The sequence below is a fragment of the Plecotus auritus genome, assembly GCF_963455305.1.
Source record: "Plecotus auritus genome assembly, chromosome: 5".
NCBI lineage: Eukaryota > Metazoa > Chordata > Mammalia > Chiroptera > Vespertilionidae > Plecotus > Plecotus auritus.
This window is the reverse complement of record NC_137776.1, coordinates 181,036,565-181,053,309: the sequence shown is the minus strand read 5'-3', so window position 1 is coordinate 181,053,309 and position 16,745 is coordinate 181,036,565. Positions and strand designations below refer to the sequence as shown.

Below are 16,745 nucleotides of genomic sequence, written 5' to 3'. Positions count from 1 at the left end.
TTGGAGACCAGAGTGACCTTGGCTTTATTTGGAGACGAACCCAAAGGAAAATAGCCAAATGCATGTGGTCTCTCCCATGTGGGCTAGGAAGAGCTTGTTGCATGTGAGGAAGGGCTGGGGGAAGAGAAGCAACTTCTCCCCACTTTCACCCAGTCCGGCAGGGAGGGGCCAGCAGGAAGAGATGAGAACTTGGGCCCACTAAGGCCAGACGCCAGATTGAAGCTCTGGGGAGCTTGTGGGATTACTGCCATGTCCTTTCCCTCAGAAAAGTATTGAGACATTCTTTTGGGGCTCAAAGGCCTGACAAACCCTTCCCTTCTCTCAGACTCCCTTCTGCTGGCTGCAGGAGGTGGCAAAATATCAGGGAAGGGCAGCGACTTTGCCTCGCCTCCTTGTGGTCCTGGGAAAGGGCTCTGTCCTTTGTGCCTTGGCGTGTCCATGCATACAGCGGGGGCTGGAAACAAGGGCACAAACTCCTACGGCCACCGAGGCCAGGCAGGTGATGCAGTGACGGAGGACAGGGGAAGTGGGATGCAGAGAGCGCACGCGTCTCCAAGGGGTCGGCTCCAGCCAGTTGTCGGCATGCTAGACCACTGGCCCAGTGCTGTTGACCTGTTCTTTCAAGGAAGCTTAGAAATCTTATTGTTTTGTGAAATCGCTCAATTTTAAGAAATTTTTATAAAAATATCAAGGAGCCCTACCTGGTTTGACTCAGTGGATAGAGCATCAGCCAGGGGACTGAAGGGCCCCAGGTTCAATTCCGGTCAAAGGCACATGCCCGGGTTTCAGGCTCGATCCCCAGTAGGGGGCGTGCAGGAGGCAGCCGATCAATGAGTCCCTCTCATCACTGATGTTTCTATCTCTCCCTCTCCCTTCCTCTCTGAAATAAATAAAAATATTTTTTAAATAATAAAAATTCCAAGGCCCAGACAAAGCACATCTGTGGTCTGCAGCCCCTGATTTGCAGTCTCCAGGCCAGACCCCCGCTAAACAGGGTCTGGATTTGGTAGTTGTTCCTGCAAAAGGTCTGGCTGCCTGCCAGCCAATCCCAAGCAGGAGGGACCCCTGGAGGCCCTCGGTCAGGGCCAGAGAGAGGAAGGGCGTGGCCTGAGGTGAGGAAGGTGTTTGGTCACAGAGCCAGGACCAGGATCTGGGACTAGATTCCCAGCCCTGATAGTCTTCCCCCTCCGCAAGGTGAGCGCAGGCTGAGCTCCTGAACAACTCAACAGCTGTGTGACCTGCACGGGTCACTTATCCTGTGAACGTGGATGGTAAGAGCTCCTACCTCAAAGGTCCATCGGGGTGAGGACTCAGTGAGACACAGCAGGTGAAGCTCTTGGCACAGTGAGCGAGTGCCCAATAAACGTGACTTGTTAGGAAAACCACAGACCTCACCAGGCAGGGCTGGGATACGTGGGGTGGTTTTCAGCAGGGCCCTCGTTTTGGCAACCTGTCTGCTTGGGAAAGAAGAATTGAGAAGCTGCCTTCGGAAGTCCTTTTTATTCAATGCCTTGCGCTGTAAGTGTTCTGTCTGAGGGGAGAGAAGAGGAGGAAGCTGGCAGAGGAGTGGCCAGAACCCTTTTGTAGCCGAGAGGCCGCCTCTAGAGGGAGTTTGTGTTGGGGCAGCGGGGAGGGTTCCCGCTGCCCGGCTGCCACCTCCTCTTGCCCGCCTGTCTGCAGGGCCAAGGGGCACAGACACTGGCAGAAGGAAAGCTCAGGAGGAGAGAGGTGACTTCCCGCTGCAGCTGGGCGGTCGGCAGGTGCTGGTGTTTGCAGCCACAGCTTCCCGGGAGGGGCCCGTGCCCAGGCCTGCAGGAGCCTTTAGGTGTACAGTGGGGGAAAGGGCAGCTCAGCTGTTGGCTGGAGCCTGCAGGAGACAGGAGATGACCTCGAGATGTCAGAATCACCGCTCCCCCCAGCTCCAGGGCCTCTTTAGGGGACTGGGACACACCCTCCCTACCACCTACCAGTTCTCGGGGCTCCAGATGGTGCCAGAGGCCTCCATGAGGTGGAAAGTGTAGGCCTGGCGCGAGCGGTCAGAGAGGTTCGGCTCGCTCTTGTGCACCACTTCTCCGTGGATCAGGACAAGAGCCCCTGGCAGGGACGCAGCAGGTCAAGAAGGGACACGGGCCCCGTAAGGCTCAAGCAGTTTTGTGGCCTGTTCACCTCCCCATCCATTCTCATCATGAGGGCCTGCAGCCTGCCCGGGGTCTGTGGCTGTGCTGTGGGACGTGGGTTCCCGGGGATCCAGTCCCTTCTGGGGGGCCTGTGCCCTTGGCCAGCTTTTGCAAGGGCATCCTTCTGTGGTGTCTGCAGAACCAGGCAGAGCTGGGCTGGTCAGCTGGGATCTGGCCAGTGAGGGCTGAGCTGGACCTCAGTTTCCCCTTTTCCAAAAGGAGGGGGGGCACTAGGAGCTGGCATCTGGGGCACTTGCTGTGTACCACACAGGTTCTGTGTGACATCTCACCAGCTTCCCCACTTTCCATCTGGAGAAACCGGCTCTGGGAGATTCAGTCATTTGCCCAAAGCGCCCAGAAATAGCAGAATCCGGGGTCTAGTCTGATTGGGAGACTTGGTGTTAATCCACTGCTTCCCGGTTGCCCAGTGTCCAGTGAGTTCACAGCACTCGGTGAGTGGGGGCTCAGGGCCAGCAGAGACCCACGGGCAGGGCCACAGGGCCCTGCCTTCCCGCCCTCTGCGTCCCGCCTACCTCTCTGCACTGGTGTAGGCACAAAGAGGCTGTTATCCCGGGCTGGCTCCGACCCCAGGAAGCTGGTGCCAGGCACCGAGCCAGCAGGGGCCCGGACCATCCTTCTCGCCACTCCACCTGCAGACCAAGATGGAGCCTTTGGTCTTTCTTTTTTCCCAGGTCCCTCTCCCACGGCGGGTGGGGTATGCGTGGGCAGGGAGACAGGCGTCCTCACTGGTGTGCGAGCCAGGGATGAACCACAGGCAGCCGTTCTCCAGCGTGGCGTCCTCCAGCGCGATCCACATGCCCAGCACCCGGCCCAGGGGCTCCGTGTACAGGAAGGAGGCGTCCTGGTGAGAGGAGACTGCAGCAGGCCCGCCGGGGCGTGAGGAGCGGGCCCCACTCCCCTTGGGCTTTTTGCCCCAGACCCCAATCCTCGGCGAGCCCTCCAGGCCCAGCCTTCCCAGGATCAGTTAGAATTTTGCCACCTCCTGGCCTGGAGACTCAGAACAAGAGATTTCACCTCTCAAAGCTTCAATTTCCTAAACTGTAAAGTGTTCCCAACGCTAACGCACCTCATGGGATTGCTGGAGGATTTCATGATGTGTGAGAGGTGCCGATACCACTTGTAATTACTTGCTAAAAGGTAGCTGCTAATTGGAGGTGGAAGAGGACATAGAGGGGATAAATGGTGATGGAAACACAAATAAAAAGCAGCTGCTATTGCCCTAGCTCAGTGGTCGGCAAACTCATTAGTCAACAGAGCCAAATATCAACAGTACAACGATTGAAATTTCTTTTGAGAGCCAAATTTTTTAAACTTCTTCTAATGCCACTTCCTCAAAATAGACTCGCCCAGGCCATGGTATTTTGTGGAAGAGCCACACTCAAGGGGCCAAAGAGCCGCATGTGGCTCGCGAGCCGCGGTTTGCCGACCACGGCCCCAGCTGGTTTTGTTCAGTAGATAGAGCGTTGGCCTGCAAACTGAAGGACCCCGGGTTTGATTGCAGTCAAAGACACATACCTCGGTTGCAGGCTTAATGCCTGGTCAGGGTTCTGTGGGAGGCAACCAGTTAGTGTCTTTCTCACATCAATGTTTCTCTCTCTGTCTCTCCCCCTCTCTTCCACTCTCTAAAAATCAATGGAAAAATATCCTCGGGTGAGGATTGACAAAAAAATAAAAAGTAGCTGCTATTTAACTCCACCCAGTGGTGTAAGTCTGGGGAGCTGAGCACAAAGTGTGTGTGTTGGGGTGGGGGGGGGGCAACTAACAGCGTCCATAAGTACCGCTCCCCGGTGCTGGGGCCCAGTCAGGATGGGGACCACTGACCCAAGGGCCGTTGTCTTGGTAACAACCAAGTGAAGCAGTCCTAGCCTCTCCTCTTCCTTCCTGGGGAACTGTGTTTTCCGAGCACCAAACTGTAAGGGGCACGTGGACAATTCAGACAATGCAAGTTAAGGTGTCCTCAGGGGGGCTTCCCAAAACATTGGGAGAGGAACGGCTGAAGGAAACGGGGTGCCGGACTTGGGGAGGGGATGGCCATCGTCACGGACAGTCCTCTGACCAAATGGAGGAGGTGGTCACAGGAGGCCAGCTTGGGCTCATGTAAGAAAGGAATGGGCAGCCCTAGCCGGTTTTGTTCAGTGGATAGAGCGTCAGCCTGCGGACTCAAGGGTTCAAGGTTCGATTCCGGTCAAGGGCATGTACCTTGGTTGCGGGCACATCCCCAGTAGGGGGTGTGCAGGAGGCAGCTGATCGATGTTTCTCTCTCATCGATGTTTCTGACTCTCTATCCCTCTCCCTTCCTCTCTGTAAAAAATCAATAAAATATATTAAAAAAAAGAAAAAGAAAAAGAAAGGAATGGGCTGCCTGTGAGGGGGTGGGCCCCCCGTCACGGGAGGTGTTTGAGCAGAAGTGGATGACGGCCCACGAGGGGGGCTGTAGGGGGGTGGAATTAATCCGTTTCTATGCTGAGTCGGTACTCCAGGCCCTGGCAGCCCTACTGACTCATGATCTCAGGGGAAGGGGCCCGGGAATCTGTGTTTTAACCAGCGAGGAGTGCGTTCAGGTTCGGGGCTCCAGGATGCCCCCCATCCACTGTTCCAGGAAGGACCGGGAGGCGGCTTCTCTTCCCTGGCCCACGGACATCGCGGCAAGTGCCTTCCCTCCCTCTGAAGACCCAGCAACCAGCAACATCCCAGACCTCCCGCCATGGCCTTTGCTGGGCATACAGCCCGCTCTGGGCTCACCTTCGCCGCCAAAGTGAGGTTGCTGCAAGAGAGAGGAAGGGCCAGGTGAGACCAGAGGAGGGCAGGGGGGAAGAGGCCGCTCTGAGTTTGTGGGAAGCTCTTCCCTGGCGCAGGCGTTTACCTCCAAGGATTTCCCATCAGCACCCACCTATCGAGCACCTACAGTGTGCCAGGCCCTGGAGGGCTGCAAAGAGGAAAACCACCCTGCCCTACAGGGCACTCCCAGGCTGCCCATGCACATGCTAACGGGACATGAGGCAGAGGTGAGGGGCAGCCATAGAGGCCGGGACCCAGGCCAGTCCCTCTTCCCAAGGGAGCTGGAAGGCTTCTTGGAGGAGGTGGTACTGAGTGGGGTCTTGAAAGCTGGGAGCAGAGCATTTCAATAGCCAAAGGGAGGAGGTAGTCCTAGGGATCCCCGTCCCTCCTACCACCACATTTTAACTGAGCACCAACTAAATGCCAGGTGCCTTAGCCAGAGAAGACCGATTTTACATGTTCTTCCCCCAACTGAACAATAACTTGGGAAGCCGTTTTTGACTCCCCCAAAAAAGGAGGGGCTTGGTATGAGCATTCTGCCCATTTTACAGAGGGTAAACTGAGGCCTGGGGAAGCCGGGGAGCTCACCTTAAAGATGTACATGCTCTGCACCACCACAGGCATCTGGAGGCCCAGACTTCTGGCCAAGGCCTGGAAGGGGGCAGAGGTCACACTGCCAGCCTAGCCACACACACTTCTGGCCTATCCACCCACCCTCGCCCCCACCTCTGCTCACCTGCATCTTGGGGGAGTGTGTGACACACTTGAAGACAGGGTCATGGGCATGCAGAGCTGCAGGACAGAGGTCGGCTGATGGGCCAATCCCCAGCCCCGACACACACCCCCACGCCTAGCCCTGGCCATCCAGACCCAGGCCTCATTCTCACCGATTCTGTGTGCATTAAGCTTTCTGCTTGTTTATAACCAGGGAGTGGGCCCCACAGACAACCTCACCCCATCATAGGTCCCATTCCACCCATGACCTTATTCTTGACCTTCTAGACATCTGAGAATCACTCCAGCCCTGACTCCCCACTCCTCCGAGGACAAAGGGCTCCCAGGGGCCCATCACGTGGTGACAGTATTGCCACCACTCTATGTGGCTTCTCTCCTGTAAGCCTCAGTGTCCTCCTCTGCACAATGGGACCAGAAGGCCCGCCCTGCCCCCATGCTGCCTAGGACTCGCAGGGCTAACTCATGCAACCACAGCCCAGGGCCTGCACTCAGTCACTCCTCTCATTACGGGCTATGTTGTTACAAAAAATCAGGGTGTGTGTGTGTGTGTGTGTGTGTGTGTGTGTGTGTGTGTCTGTCTGTGTGTGTGTGTGTGTGAAATGTTATATGTCAATTATACCTCAATTTTTATTTTTATTTTTTAAATATATTTTATTGATTTTTTTACAGAGAGGAAGGGAGAGGCATAGAGAGATAGAAACATCGATGAGAGAGAAACATCGATCAGCTGCCTCCTGCACACCTCCTACTGGGGATGTGCCCGCAACCTTGACCGGAATCGAACCTGGGGCCTTTCAGTCCGCAGGCTGACGCTCTATCCACTGAGCCAAACCAGTTAGGGCTATACCTCAATTTTTAAAAAGTGAGGGATGAATGTACTTAATGCCACTCAAAACTGTTACAATGGTAAAGTTTATGTATTTTATGACAATTTTTTAAAAATATATTTTATTGATTTTTTACAGAGAGGAAGGGAGAAGGATAGAGAGTTAGAAACATTGATGAGAAAGAAACACCAATCAGCTGCCTCCTGCACACCTCCTGCTGGGGATGTGCCCGCAACCAAGGTACATGCCCTTGACCGGAATCGAACCTGGGACTCTTCAGTCCGCAGTCCGACGCTCTGTCCACTGAGCCAAACCGGTTAGGGCTTATGACAATTTTTTACAAAACTACGATGATATAACTTCAAGTTTAAAAATAAGCAATATAGCCCTGGTCAGGTGACTAAGTTGGTTGGAGCGTTTCATACACCAAAAGGTTGGGGGTTCGATTCCAGGTCAGGGCACGTATGGCAGGCAACGGATTGATGTTTCTCTCACATCAGTGTTTCTCTCCCTCTCCCCCTTCCTCTCTCTCTAAAAATCAACAAAAACATCTTCTCAGTGAGGAGGAAAATAGAACAGTAATAAGCAGTCTACAAAATAAACGATAATGCCGCATACTGAAAACCAAGCCAAAACCGAAACACCCGTTTCCCAGCTTGGTTTGGGGTCTCAGAACGGGGACCGTGTCAGCAGGTTAGGTGCTCCTTAAGGAGACTCCAGGAAGCAGTGGGACCCAGGAGCCCCATGCCCAGGGCCTGGATCATCCCCAGGCCAGGGGAGCCGAGGGGTGTGCCTATGCCCAACTGGGGGGGGGGCGCCTCTGTGAACCCCCCTTCCCAGTGCCATGTGATTAGCATCACAAGGTGCAGAGGAGCAGGGGGCGCTGCCGTCAGAAATGCCACTTGCTGGGCCACTGCCTACTGCAAGCTTCGGGTAACGCCCCTAAACCCCCAGGCCTCAGTTTATTCAGGTCCTTTCCCCAAGGAGCCTGCTTACCGTGACCAATTTTGTTGATGGCTTTCTCTGGGGGGACCAGGAAATTTCCTGCGGCACAAGGAACGGGTACAGGCTGAAAAGCTAGAGTCCAGCCTCCCCTGGGTAGCATCCCCCCCACCCTGGGGGCAGATACCCGAGTCCAGAGTACCCCCACCCCTAGGGCCCCAGCTCCGAACCTTTCTTGTCAAAAACGCCTTTCTCAAAGAAGAATCGAATCTTGTCGCCACTGCTCAAGAAATAGTCTGTGCTGCCCTGCGGAGGGGGGACATCAGAGGGACTGAGAGAGCATCGCATCGCGGGGTTAGAGGGGGGCCTGGCGAGGAAGGAAGAGGGCTCACATGCTTCCCGCCCACAGGGCTAGCGACCCCCCGGTGCTCCCCAAACCTGCCCACCGAGGCAGAAGTGAATGGCAACCCCAAGGGCCTGGGAGCACAGCTGGGATCTACAAGCATGACATTTCTTGGAAACCTCTTAATAAGTCACATGACTCAACCGCGATACGGTGTGATTCCGAACAGGCGCTAGAATCCAACAGGCCTGGTGCCCAGATAGGCTGGGGCCGCTTGTGGTACCTCTCAGAGCATCCGTTTCCTCCTCTGCAAAGGGGAGTAATAACAGAACTGACCTCCAGGGATTGTTGGAGGCTTTAGGTAGAGGCTGAATCTTCTAGCAGGGGAGAGCACAGGCCCTGGAGCTAGAATACTTGGGTTTAAATCCCAGCTCTGCCGCTGACTGGCTGTGTGACTATAACCACGTTGCTGAGCCTCTGTGGGCTTCATTTCCTCGTAAGATACAGTTGCTATTACGGCGCCTATCTCCTGGGGGGCTGTAAGGATCATGAGCAGGTATATACAAAGCACTAGGACAGTCCTTGGTGTGCCGTTAAGTGACATGTATCTGCTTTTGTTATAGTTACTGCTGCTAGATAGAGAACACTCCGCCAGGGCATGGCTACATGCTTGATAAATATGAGCGATCACTATTCTTTTCCTATGTTCTTAAGAACCTCTCCCTGTTAATTTTAATATCATGTTTCCAATTTCTTAGCATCATACGAAAATGATGTTCCAGAAAGATGTCCCATGTTTTCCTGTGGCTTTAGCCACCCTTGGCCGCCATCTCCCTACCTTTCTGCACGGCAAATGAGTGGAGTGGGGTGGCACCAACCCCCACACGTGGGTTCTTGCCCCTGCTTTCCATGTGTCTACATGGCCCCTTCAAAGCCTTTCTCACTGAAAAGTAAAAGGTTTGTTGTTGTTTTTGTTGTTGTTTTTAACATTCTTAGCTCCTCTACACCAGGATCAGGAGGAGGGAAACAAGTCAGGGAAGCATAATTGATATTAATGATATTGAAGGTAATGATGCTAAATGTGTGAAAGATTTTTACTTAACTCAGTAATCCATGAGCGTTCCCTGAACCGCGCACATGTGGACAATAACAAATGCTGAAACGAATTTATAGATGCATGCAAAACTGACCTATCTACAGGGCAATAAGTGCATTCTTTTTAAAATATATATATATTTTATTGGGTTTTTTACAGGGAGGAAGGGAGAGGGATAGAGAGTTAGAAACATCGATGACAGAGAAACATCGATCAGCTACCTCCTGCACACCCCCTACTGGGGATGTGCCCACAACCAAGGTACAAGCCCTTGACCGGAATCGAACCTGGGACCCTTCAGTCCACAGGCCAACACTCTATCCACTGAGCCAAACCGGTCAGGGCAATAAGTGCATTCTGCATAACTGTAATCAGTTCAGGCACTGAATAATAACTGCGTTCTGCTAGATCCAGTTCATATCCATTTCTATAGACAATTATCTTATGTGCATCGTTACCAGTTCTGTACAACTTAGAGTTGTAACATAACTCAAAGACAATGGGAAGTGGAGGAGGTAAGCTGGGAGAACCGGACAGGACACCCCCTCAACTTTTTTTAATTTTAATGTTTTTATTGATTTCAGAGAGAGGAAGGGAGAGAGAAGGAGAGAGAGAGAGACATCCATGAGAGAGAAACACTGATCGGCTGCCTCCTGTACACCTCCTACTGGGGATCAAGCCCACAGCCCCTGGCGTGTGCTCTGACTGGGAATGGAGCCAGCGGCCTCCTGGTGCACAGATGATGTTCAGCCAACTGAGCTCACCGGCCGGGCTCATCTTTTTTTTTAATTTCAAAGTCATTCACAAGATCTGTAGTGAATACTGGGGGGTTACTGAGTGCCAGGTGCCGTGCCGACCTATTCGCAAGCGTCCGAGCGTTATAAGCCAAGATACTAGTATATGCACTTGCTTCTCCCGTCCTAGCATTCTCAGAAGGCAGCTTGGAGAGCACAGGATTTAGCCCCCCTCACTCCTGGGAGCCTTTATGTGACACTGGACACAGGAACCCCGTCTCTGCTTTCCCCAAGTAGAAGGCTGGAGTGCTGACAGATGAAACTAACCTTTTAGAGGAAATTAGCATCCTGTAACCCTTTTCCTCCTCAAGTCCCTGTCCCGTCGATAGCATGGCTCCGGCCATTGTGATTCCCTTTGTGCCCACCAGGTGGCAGCAGCTCCTCAGCGTGAGGGTGAGTGAGGCCCATTAGGGGGCCTGGACCACAGACAGCGTTGGCTGGGAGGCTGGGTAGAGAACCGTGGACGAATCCCCAAGTCTCAACTTACCCATCTCAAACTGGACTGAGTGGTATTAGGTCACTGGAGGGAAACGGGCAGAGTTCCAAGACTCACGGGGGGAATAAGCCCTACACAGGTGGGCACATTAGAATCACTTGGCTCATTTTGGGTCCCTGGCCACCAGGAGGCCCTTTGAGACTGGAGAGCTACTGAGGAAAAGGGCAGAGCAGTGAACTGCATGGATTTGGTACCAGACAGACCTGGGTTAGAATCCCATGGTTTGGGCCAAGCCCCATTTTCCCCACCTGTCAAATGGGGACAATATTACTGGCCTTGTACATTCACGCTGAGGAATGGAGGAACTATGCATATAGGACACTTAGCCTGGAGCCTGGCACATGGAAGGCTGGGGCCTGGCTTGTTTTCAGAATGAGCCGAGGGCCTCCAGGCTGCTGCTCTGGCTGGGGACTGAGCCCGCATCCAAGACCAGAGGGCATCTTCACCTGCCCCAGGCACCTACCTGCGCTCGCAGCTGCTCCTCCTCCTGGGTGGAAAATTCTGTGCGGCAGTGGAGCGGGACATCCATCTCGGCCACTATCTCACCGATCCTCTGCTGCATGGCCACACACTCGTCTGCAGACAAGAATCCTTCCAGCACCAGGAATCCATCCTCCTGGAACTACAGGCAGGAAGGGGCTCAGGCTTCCCCGCCCTCAGACATTCTTTACGAGAACTGATTGGACCTCTCCCCCAAACTATGTGAAGGCAGGACCAAGTGTCCTGTCCATTGCTCTGTCCCCACCCTGGCCACAGTGCTCGGCCCCCAGTGAGGAGCAATCCATATTGGCTGGAATGGCCCAGCCAGTGTACCTCAGCTGTTGAGTGTTGACCCATGAACCAAAAGGTCACGGGTTCAATTTTCAGTCAGGGCACATGCCCGGGTTGCAGGCTCAATCCCCAGTGGGGGGCACGCAGGAGGCAGCTGGTCGATGTTTCTCTCTCCCTTTCCCTCTCCCCTCCTCTCTCTGGAATGACGGAAGGAGGAAGGGAAAGGCAAGGTGTCCCCCTTCCCCGTCCAGTGGTCCAGTCAGCTTGGATCACAGGGGAATATAACCTCATTTGTGTTATCATTGATTGAGCACATACTGTGTACCAAACACGGTGTTAGTAGCTGGAGATTCAGTAACAAGAAACCAGCCAGGATGCCTGCCTTCCCGGAGCTTCCAGTCAAGCCAAGGAGGCTGATGGGAACAGGCCACACACGGGAGCAAACTGCTGAGTGCAAGGAGGAAGAGGGCAGTTCTGGAACTGAAGGAAGGAGGGTCTAATGGAAACCAGATGGGGAGGACGGGAGGTCTCAGGGCAGCAGCCCTGAGGAAGTGACATTTAAAGGGACCAGCAGGCCCTGACTGGTTTGGCTCAGTGGATGGAGCGTCGGCCTGCGAACTGAGGGGTCCCGGGTTTGATTCCAGTCAAGGGCATGTACCTGGGTTGCGGGCACATCCCCAGTGGGGGGCGTGCAGGAGGCAGCTGATCGATGTCTCTCTCTCATCGATGTTTCTAGCTTCCTATCCCTCTCTCTTCCTCTCTGTAAAAAATCAATAAAATATATTTAAAAAAATAAAATAAAGGGACCAGCAGGACAATGGGAGCGGGAGGGACAGGGAGGAGCACTCCAGGGAAGGGAGCAGGATGTGTGAAACCCTGAGCAGAGAGAAACACAGAAACGTGAGGAATGGGGACCCGATGGGGCAGAGTGGGGGAGGGTTGGAAGGCCGGTGGGAGGATGGCAGGGGCCAGGCCACGCAAGGCGCTGGGCTTTGGCATGAGTGCAGTTGGGCATTAAAACCCTTGACTTGCTCTGATTTGCCCCCCGTCCTCTCATTCTGAGGCTATTGAGATAGGAAAGAGTATCTGCACATTTGCTTGCAGATATGAAGTCGTCGCCTGAATAGGGGCATTGGAAGTCACCTCCTGAACCCCCGTGACATGTCCGATTTCCAATTACTGACCCCCATTCCCTCCTCCACGGATGCTCAGTTCTGCCTTCCATGCACAACAGGGTGTTGGGACATTTGTGCGCACCCACCATGGGCCCTTCAGTCTCTGGGCAGCTCTGCACGATGGAAACTTAATCCTCATCTCAGAATCAAGCCGAAAACTACCCCCCTGGGAACTGGGTCATCCGCAGCTAATGGTGCAGACCCGTGATCCGGCAGACACAGTGCTAGCATTCTTGAGATAAGACGTTGGAGGGCCCTGGCTGGGAGGTTCAGTTGGTTGGAGCAAAGTACACCAAGAGGTTGTGGGTTCGATTCCCAGTCAGGGCACATACCTCGGTTGCAGGTTCGATCCCTGGTCAGGGCGAGTTTGGGAGGTAACCAACTGATATTTCTCTCTCTCTCTCTCCTTTCCTCTCTCTAAACATATTCTTGAGTGCGAATTTAAAATAAATAAATAAAAAGAAGTCGGAGGATTATCAAACAGGGGAGCAAAGATGAATGTGTGGGGGTGTTCACCGAGGCTTGTTTAGTGACAGCAATGAATCAGAAATAACCTAAATGCTCAGCACAAAGGGATTTGTTCAACCAAGTACGGTCGGTCTGCCTGGAACACAACATCTGAAAAACATCATGTGGTAGAAAAATATTTACTGACATGGAAATATGTTCCTGATGGAAAAAAAAAAAAAGCCAAATGCAAATGAGTATCCTAGCCACTGTGAGAACTTGGGCATATGGCAAGGGCTCAATAAGCAATAATTCCTAGCTATCACCATGGACCTTACAAAGATACTACGGCTGTATACCAAAATATTGTGTCCGCGTAAGAACTGATGGCGTGGTTTTAAATTTTCTTTTGAGCCCTTCTGTATCTTTCTGCACTTTTCTCTTATCAGGAACAAACGACAAGGGTGGTGTTATTTAAAAGACTGTGTCTCTCTAATTCCCATGAGCTAGGCTTTTGTGTTTAAAGTACATTGGACCCTGGCACCCAAGCATGGCTCTGAGAGAATCACCTCGGGCCAGCCCCGCCCCCGAATCACAGGCCCAGATCTGGGCAGCCCGGGACCGGCGGATCCCGGCGCCTTATTATGGGTTTCGGTCACATATGCACACATTCCCATCCCACCCTGGGTCTGTGGTCTGGATGCCCAGGCTTTGTGTTCAGAAGTTGGAGATCATGGGGGGAATCGACCACCCTGCCTTCAGTTTCCTGTTGAAAATTGGCAGGGGACGGGGTTGTTCTCGGGACTGGGGGTACTTTCCGTCCAGTCCAGAGGGTCTTCCCACTCTTACACAATCCTCCCTGCCCCCACCCTGCAGGCCCCTACCTTCCGGAGCTGCGCGGGGTTCAGGCAGGCCATGAGGACGAGGCTGAGTGGTGGTGGCTCTCAGCGCTGCTGCTGTGCCCAAGGCTGGAGAGGAAAAAGGTCAGGAGGGGAGAGTGGATAGAGCCTGGGAGGCCCAGAGGACTTAACCATTCCCTGCCCAGAGAAAACTCAATCCTTGCCCCACCCCCACCCCAGACCAGCCTGGGCCTAAACCCCAGTTTTTTCAGGCTTCCTCTGACTTCTGTGCCTAGAGGGGTCCTTGCCTCTGTGGCAGCCCCACATCCTGGGTCCATCTTCCCAGCTAATCCAGGATTAACCCTTTCTGATCTCCTTCAAGGTTTTTACTGCCCCCCTCCCCCCCCCCCCCCCCCCCGGGGCTGGCTGCTTACAGGTGCCCAGAAGTTGAATTCAAGAGGTATCTGGGCAAAAAAGTTGGGCAGACAAGAGGACACCTGAGGGCCAGCCCAGGTGCCAGCACTAATTGTGACCCAAGTCCCCAGGACCACCAGCATCATCTGGGGAGGGAGGGCGGAGGCCTGGGGAGGGAGGGTGGAGGCCTGGGGGACGGGCACACCAGACTGGCCCTGGCTGGCTTCGCATCCCAAGGTGGAAGGTGGAAGAGGTCTCTTCAGGGGATTGTCTGGGTCCCGCCCAGCTTGAGACTCCAGGTCCTGGGAGGTTTATGGAAGGGAGTGTGTAGATCAGTCTGCAGCTAACAGGAAGGTAAAAGATTAGGGGGAATCTGAGGAGGAGGAAGAGGTAGCCCAGCTGGCTGGCATGCCTCAGTGGTTGAGTGTAGACTTACGAACCAGGAGGTCATGGTTCGATTCCCCAATTCCCGGTCAGAGCACATGCCTGGGTTGCGGGCTTGATCCCCAGCGTGTGTGTGTGTGGGAAGGGCGCGGGGGTGCAGGAGGCAGCTGATTCATGACTCTCTCATCATTGATGGTTCTATTTCTCTCTCCCTTCCTCTCTGAAATCAATAAAAACAATTTTTTTAAAGGAGGAAGAGGCTAGAGAGTGGGGGCCTGGGTCTTCAGAATGAGGGAGAGCCACGGTTCCTGTTCCCCACCTCCAGGCCCAAGGAGCTTGGTGTCTCAAGCTGGGCTGGCACAGGGGCAGCCAGGGGTCGTAACAGCATGCACACCCACCCTTCTAGCCAGCCCTGCTCAGCCCCACACAGGGCCGTTCTGGCTGCAGCTCCTGAAAAACCGGCCACTGGCCTTCCCTGAAATGATGCTTTCTGAATGGCCAAGGGACAGAGTGTCTCGGGAGTGAGTGCAGGGACACAGCTTGGCCCTCAGGAGCCCTGGCCCAGAGTCAAATTTTGTTTCCTGGGCCACCGCAGTGGGAGCAGCTGCTTGGCCCCAGCCTCCCTAGGAGCTCCGGGGGCTGGAGGGACAAGAGGTTTGTTTGCAGGGTTAGGCTGGGAGGGGAGGGGAGGTGGCAGAACCATATGGGAGATACTCGGCTCACTCGCTAGCCTGGCCCCTTCGATGCAGCCACCCAGCGGATGGACACGTGCAGGAGTGCAGTGAGGGCCACTGTGAGGGCCATCGTGAGGGCCTAACAGCTCCCCTGGGAACCTCAGAGGCAGCCTGGGCTCCATCCATGCCCAGCCTTACTTTCCCCACCTATAATTTGGGGATAACGGAAGTCCCTCTCTTGTAAGGAGGAAGACGAATACTTTACCGCTAATAGAGCTTGGCACAGGCCTGGCACTTAGTAAATGCCTACCAACTACTCACCAAAGGTTAGCGGGGCTGTTCTGGGTAGGATGTGGAGCATTTTTATTTTTTGAATTCCCCCAAAATGTTCCAAACTGCTCTTGCAATCAGAGAAAAGACAACCACTGGGTTTTAAGTGGAGAATCCTGGCGGAGGGGGGAGGGGGAGGAACTGGATCTCCTGAGATTTGTTCATTTATTCTGCTCAGGTGTTTTGTTTTGTTTTACTTAAAATTTTTTTTAAAATATATTTTTATTAATTTCATAGAGGAAGGAAAAAGGAGAGAGAGACAGAAACATCAATGATGAGAGAGAATCACCGGTCAGCTGCCTCCTGCATGCCCCCCACTGGGGATCGAGCCTGCAACCCAGGCATGTGCCCTTGACCGGAATCAAACCTGGGACCCTTTAGTCCACAGGCCAACGCTCTATCCACTGAGCAAAACCGGCTGGGGCCTTCTCAGGTTTTGAGCAGTGGGTGGGTGGTGTTTGTTTTCTCCAAAAGCTAACCAGCTCCAGATCACACTCTGCTCTGGACACTGGGCGGCCCCAACGCTGGGGTGGGAGCAGGCATGGAAGGGTAGGGAGTGGCCAGACCAGAGTGAGGGGAAGCCCTCCACTCACAATGGAGTAGAGACTCAGGTGGGGCCCTAGAGGGGCCCAGGCCCAGCTGCTCAGCCTCCCAGTCAGACAGCCCATGTCAGGGACAGAGAGGAAGCAAAGCCCTGGCTCCTTTGTCCTGAGGTTACCTGGGGTGGGGAGGGCAGGTTATAGCCCTTGGAGCAAGGACAGACTCTGGCTTGTGCTAGGGGAGGTGCCCAAGGCCTCATCACTAAGGCCAAGGTCAGACACAACGCCCTTTCTTCTTCACTAAAAGACCCCTGCCCCCGGGCCCCCATGTCCGCCCAGCACAAGCCTCACTGGTCCAGAGGAAAAGGTCCTTTACTGGGTTCCAGCTGCAAGGCCCTCTGTGAACCAACCCCCCCCGCCCCCCCCCCCCACCTGCATCATTATCATGAGTCAGCCTCAGACAATCCTGCAACCCCACCCTTTCACAGATAAGGAAACGGAGGCCTCACAGCAGAATAGCAGCGCTAAGATCTGAGGGCAGCCCTAAGCCTCTGCCCTTGACCCCAGCACCTTCGGCAGGCTCCCGAGGTCACTGAGGGCCCAGGGTCACTTCAGCCCTGCCTCTGCCGAGCCCTGGGGACTGGCTGTTGGGATGACAGGAACCTAGGAGAGCGCAGGGAGGAAGTTCCCGTTGTACAGATGAGGGTGAGGAGGCCACGGGAGGAAAGCATCTGCCCAGCTTCCTGCAGGCGACGGCACTGGGACACAGCCCGAGACAAGTGGCTCCCATTCGGTGCCCTCCCCGCTCCCCCCCCCCTCCACCCTGCAGCAAAGCTCATGAGGGCCCAACCACAGGCACCCGGCCGACAGCGCGTGTGCTGACTGTGGAACCCATGGCCGGGCCCACGCCCAACACCAGCAGGTGCTCTGTCCGGCTCCCGTCCACGGGCGGTGAGAACAGCA

General features: G+C 54.4%; 1 protein-coding gene across 3 annotated transcripts in view; it reads right to left on the bottom strand.

Moving 5' to 3' along the window:
- Nucleotides 1-1,474: 1,474 nt before the first annotated feature.
- PHYHD1 (phytanoyl-CoA dioxygenase domain containing 1) overlaps nt 1,475-16,745 on the bottom strand; it is a 17,189-nt gene continuing 1,918 nt past the window's right edge. Inside the window, exons 2-12 of one of the 3 annotated variants that reach the window (XM_080667871.1) lie at nt 13,487-13,570; nt 10,673-10,831; nt 7,711-7,786; nt 7,535-7,582; nt 5,713-5,768; nt 5,565-5,627; nt 4,941-4,962; nt 2,925-3,053; nt 2,711-2,827; nt 1,968-2,094; nt 1,475-1,867 (exon numbers count right to left, since the gene is read on the bottom strand). In XM_080667871.1, the coding sequence (XP_080523997.1) occupies nt 1,822-1,867; nt 1,968-2,094; nt 2,711-2,827; nt 2,925-3,053; nt 4,941-4,962; nt 5,565-5,627; nt 5,713-5,768; nt 7,535-7,582; nt 7,711-7,786; nt 10,673-10,831; nt 13,487-13,519 (876 nt within the window). In that variant the 5' untranslated portion in view covers nt 13,520-13,570 and the 3' untranslated portion in view covers nt 1,475-1,821. Of the gene's footprint in view, nt 1,868-1,967; nt 2,095-2,710; nt 2,828-2,924; nt 3,054-4,940; nt 4,963-5,564; nt 5,628-5,712; nt 5,769-7,534; nt 7,583-7,710; nt 7,787-10,672; nt 10,832-13,486; nt 13,571-14,637; nt 14,679-16,745 lie in introns of those variants that run through there. The other 2 variants (XM_080667872.1, XM_080667873.1) reach the window with 2 other exon arrangements.